Source organism: Plutella xylostella, chromosome 18 (assembly GCF_932276165.1).
Source record: "Plutella xylostella chromosome 18, ilPluXylo3.1, whole genome shotgun sequence".
NCBI lineage: Eukaryota > Metazoa > Arthropoda > Insecta > Lepidoptera > Plutellidae > Plutella > Plutella xylostella.
In genome coordinates this window covers 1,625,283-1,630,855 of record NC_063998.1, presented here as the reverse complement: position 1 = coordinate 1,630,855, position 5,573 = coordinate 1,625,283, and the positions used below count along the sequence as shown (strand labels likewise).

The 5,573-nt window shown below is 35.7% G+C and overlaps 1 protein-coding gene across 1 annotated transcript; it reads left to right on the top strand.

Annotated features, from left to right (window-relative positions):
- The first annotated feature begins 1,328 nt into the window (after positions 1-1,328).
- LOC105380644 (connectin) lies at positions 1,329-3,696 on the top strand. Its single transcript, XM_048627347.1, has 2 exons — positions 1,329-2,396; positions 2,811-3,696. Exons 1-2 carry the CDS (start codon positions 1,370-1,372, stop codon positions 3,575-3,577), a joined length of 1,794 nt encoding a protein of 597 aa, XP_048483304.1. The 5' UTR covers positions 1,329-1,369; the 3' UTR covers positions 3,578-3,696.
- The last annotated feature ends 1,877 nt before the right edge of the window (positions 3,697-5,573 follow it).

Below are 5,573 nucleotides of genomic sequence, written 5' to 3'. Positions count from 1 at the left end.
ATTTGCAATCCCATTGAGCGGTGTGACCTCACTATTGTGTATGCGTTCTGTGTTTATTTTAGTCATTATTGACACAAATGTGTGTCATTTGCGTGTGTGCGTTACTTTACACTGCAACCTTTTCGGAAGCGATAATTTGGTACTGTTTACCTGCAATTTGATTTCATAAGCACGTATATATATTGCGTTGCAGCATAGTTACGTTGCCCTATCAAAGGAGCGATCACTAAATAAGTTCTCCATTCAAACTGCTTGGCTTCTGTTTTTCAGGAGCACGTGTTTTTCACCTGTATACCGATGAAAGCTTTTGGTCGAATTTCTTCGTAATTTCAAAATAGGTCAAGCTTCGTCAGATCCACATTTACACTTCTAGGTTGTGTTTTCTCGCAGACTTTGTTTATTATGTATCTTGTGTGGTTTCTCTCCAATACAAAGGAAATTTTCATTTGAGGTTTAAGCGTAAAATTTGTTTGACGGGAAATGTTTGCTCGAGGATATTCTGATACCTTCTGAGAATACGTCTGTGTGTTTATTGTACCTACCTACTCCTATGAATTCCTAACTAGCATTGATATTGGCACAATATAACTACTGTTTGGGACTAAACTACAATAAATAATAATAGATATTCTGCTTTAGACAGTCATGCCCGAACTCGCAATTTTAACGTTCCTCAAACTTACATTCATGAACAAATATTGAAGATCTAGATAGCCTTCTAAGATCTAATGTGACACAAACATGCGATAGGCTAATTCAGATCATCGACTTATGCGCTAAAATATTCAATAACGCCTACGGGAAGTTATAATAATAGGTTTGGATATAATTTGAGATAAACCAGCGATGATAAGTTAGTGATCGTCATTTTAATCTTACAATCTGTCATTTATGACTCACTGTTTCGGCAAAACCGCCATCAGATTTCCATTCAAAATTAATCATTTCAATTCATATTTTAATTAAGAACCGTGCATTAGACAATGAATGCTAGTAGTACTTAAACATTAATTTGTTAATTTTAGTATCTTGAATGCCTAGAACTATTGTAGCCAGATCAACTCATATCTCCGAATATTGGGCAGCGTGTCGAGACATCGCATGGCGTAGCCCGATGTATAATTTTTTGTCACATCAGTAGTCACATTTGACCGCAAATACATATCCTTATTGTGCAGCGATTCTATCGCAGTCAAACGAAGTACGAAGTAATTAGTGTCAAATTCAATACATTTTGAATCCCAAAATCGTTGTAAACACAGGTTTGCGATAGGGAGCCAGGATAATTATGTTAACTATCAAATTAAATTGTAACCCACTTATTAACTTTTTATGTTACTTCTATTCCAGGCAGACAACAAAGGTCGGAATGTCTCTTCGAATAATCCTTCTTATCTGCGTCACTGCTCTCGCCACAGCTGAGGCCAAATACCTGAACCACCATCAGAAGCGCGACGCCGGGGCCAGCATCTGTGACAAGATCTACAACAACACGAATAAAGTTCAATGCTTCTGCGTCAAAGACAACAGGAAAACAAACGACATCAAATCAGCTGACTGCTACCTGAACAAAGCCAGCATCGAAGAAAACAGCCCGGAATGGAACGCATTTGAACAACTACACAGTGTGGATAAACTTGTCTTTACAACGAACAAAGATGTACAACTAACTTATATACCGAGTAAAGCTATCAAACATCTGAAAGCTGCAAAACGGATAGATGTGAAATATGCAAGTATAAAGGTCGTGACTCCGTACTCGTTTGCTAATCTGAGCGAAGTAGAAGAAATATCATTGAGTGACAATCAAGTACAAGTGTTGAAGAAATATTCGTTTGCACATCACAAAGCTCTACTAACCATCAACCTCGATACGAATGACATCGTCGAAATAAACAGAGATGTCTTCTTTGACTTGCCAAGCCTTGAAAAACTTTTCTTGACGATGAACAAAATAACCACAATTCACGACAAAGCGTTTGTAAACTTGATAACCCTGAGAGAACTGGAGCTGGATAAGAACAACATTTTCAGTTTGAACAGTGAAACTTTCGCTGGACTCAGACACTTGTTGAGACTTGAACTGAGCAAGAATGCTATCGAGGTGATTGGAGACAATACCTTCCTACCTCTAAAGAACTTGCAGTACCTGAATTTGGAAGGAAACAAGATAGAAATGCTTGATTCCAAGGCTTTTAATGGCCTTTCAAATCTACAACATTTGTCTTTGGCTCTGAACAAGCTGAGTTCCATAGATAGCGTGAATGTGTTTGAGGGTCTACGGTCACTGTCCTCACTGAGTCTACGAGGAAACAAATTGTTTGAGATCAAGTATGAAGTTGTAGCGCCAATCTTGAGCCAGTTCTTCGGTGCTAAAGGCACAATGGACTTTGAAGGTATTTAATGCATAATATTGTAGGTAATTATTATAAAAAATATTGGTCATAAAAATTCAAATCGAAAAGGTACAATTTTTCCGAGCCATTATCATCTAGTTTGTTACTTTTATTTTATAGTTTAGCAAATATTTACTTAAGTAATACTGTTCATGTATAACTATTATTAACAATACACGTACGCTTATTTTAAATTAAACGTGTCGGATCGAACAACAACATATAAAATCAAAAATAATTAAATTTAATATTATCGTATTGCAACATGTGTTTCAAATAATTGAGACTATCGGCAGTAACGTATTTCATAACAATCGTAGCCAAACGTTGTTAAGCTAAAATACATTTTCTTTTTCAGTCTTATTTTTCTCTCGAGGTAAAAACCTGACTGACCCAATTACTTCTTTTTTTCAGACAACAGCTTTCCATGCGACTGCCGCCTCGACTGGTTCATGACCTTCAAGAACAAAACTTCCAATGAAGCCTTAAAATTAAATATTGAAAACCTCAAGTGTATACCGAACGCTGAGCTGAGCAAAGCCTGGGAAAAAATAGTTGAAAATGAGAAAAACAATGGAGCATCATTTGAAGATGAAAAAACCCCAAACCAAAACGGAGACTATGAATATTACGACGATACACAGTTAGAAGGAAAACTTTTCTACATAGATATCAGAGACCTATTAAACTGTTCAAAAACAGTAATGCATTTATCACAATCTGTGCCATTAACACCTCCAATTGTGGAAGCTGAAACTACTACAATAAAGAATAAACCTCAATACACTTTAACGACTAAGAAACCAGAAGTATATGTGTCGAAGAAAGTATTCAATAAAGGCATTTTAGACCTTTCCTTAAGCGAGACTACAGAACGCGAAGAGAATGATAAAAAAACTAAACATACAACAAGCGAAGAAGCGAAAACAACTTATTCTGATAACACTGCATCAAACGACTTTGATAGAAATGTTCTCAACGACGGAAATAGTATGGACGATAAGAATTCACTTCATGATGATAAAGAAATGGCCTCAGACGAAGCTGTACCCGACAAACTTAACTACCATAGAGATTTCGAAGAAGAGCCAAAAACGCGAAATATGAACGCTGCAACGAGTAGTTCTTTTAGTTTAGCTTTATCTATTCCAGTACTATTAGCAATTAGATTACAGTTTTAATCACAATTACAACCTAAGTTAGCTTTAATTATTTATAGCTTTGTAAGTTTAAGAACTAGGAATTGTAAAAATGTCACAGTCATTATTCATTATTAAAATCGACTATTTCGTTAAGAATGCTTCTTTGTTTCATTTTCTATGTGCCTAAGTACAGGGGTAGGTCAAAGGTATGTCTTTCTGAGTCTTATCTGTTTATGAGTTCAATTATAATATCTCTTAGAGGGAGTCGTTTTTAACCGACTTCAAAAAAAGGAGGAGGTTCTCAATTCGTCTGTATGTATTTTTTTTATGTATGTTCACCGATTACTTAGCCATTTATGAACCGATTTTGAAAATTCTTTTTTTGATGTATTGGGTTGAGCTTTTCAGAATTTTATTCCACCCCCAAGGTTGGGTAAAGGGGTAAAAATAGGGGTATAAATTTCCATTTTGGGCACTTATCAACCGATTCTAATGAAATTTAGAACGTAAATATAGTTCTTATAACAAAAAAATATGATGGTGACCTTGAGCTGATCTGATCATGGAATTGGAAGGTGGAAGGTAGTCAAGGGAACTCCTCAACAGTATATAGCAACTACCTCGTGTTCATATAGGGTCTTACCTAATAGTATTTTCACATTCAGAATACTTACTATTACTATAACACAGCATAGTATGTATGCATGATGCTATAAATACTTGAATAGTTCTTTATTTTTCAATTCGGTACTTACATGATTAATATATAAATCCTTACAGTATTAAGATATACCTACCATAGCCATTTCTTAACTCAATGGAAAGATCAATGGCATGATAGATGCAGATGCCCCAATATAGTGTGATTATTAGATCTAGAGAGTATTAGTTAAGTATACCGTCGCTCTAAACCCCTAGTACGGGTTTCGCAATTTAAGAAAACGAAAAAAAAAGTTTTTCTACTGTCATCTGCATACGCTACGATAAATGCGCCACTTTCTTTAGGAGAAAACGTAAACGTTTACAGTTTTCGATAAACTTTCAAACCTGTACTAGACGTACTGTACACTCCTTGGGCCAGCATGGCAGTAAATGACCCAGAATTATATATAGGAAGTGAAAATGGGCGGCTGTAAGATGATATAGGTGTACACTAAGCTTCCATTCAAGTGTGCCATCTAGCATCCCTATTTCTTAAGAAGCTATTTCCCTATCAATCACATTATAGACATCATTTTATTTTATAGGGAAATTTTCGATGAGCTGCAGTCTTATACATACAAATCTCATGATCAAGCCTGCAATGATAATCATGCTGGCTGTAATGCGTGAAAATGGAACTTTCTACATTATTTTCCAACTTATCCCAATATTATTTACACGTAGCGCCATCTGTTCAAAAGTTATAGTATCAGTGTGTAAGGTATGGTGCCTAAGATGATTATGTTCAGCTGAATGAAATGTAGGGCTCTGAAGGTTCGAGCTCACTACCAGGTTTTAAATATTGAAAAGAGATGGCGCTAGTTGTTCGAAAATGTTAAACTGTGTAAATATGTAGAGACAGTTTTGCGCTGAAAATTAAGTCCAAATTGAAAAATTTCATAATCCACATCTTGTTTCTCTTTTAGATTTTAAAATTCCAGTTTCTAATTTCGGTTCGATATAGGTTGTTTGATCAGGTTTGCCGAAATCGGTGAAGATTTCGATTTAGCTTAGAATCACTCCAAATTTCTGTTACGTTGGGTACAAAAGTACAGTTCTCCCATATTAATAATGCACATGCAAATCTTCGCAAACTGTCGTATTCCCGGAAACACCCGAATCATTGAATCGTAAGAGCCTTAAACAAAGCACTTGCATTTTGATCCTTGTTCGAAAGAAATAGTAGTCAATATCATGTGACACATAATCGAAAACAATTTGGGCGGTCGGTGGCTGTCACCGATCAGTCAAAGGTCTCAAGGTCAAGATCAGTATTACTTTTGTGGAATTATAAAGAGCTGCAATTACACATCGTTCCTGTTATTTTTTTCAA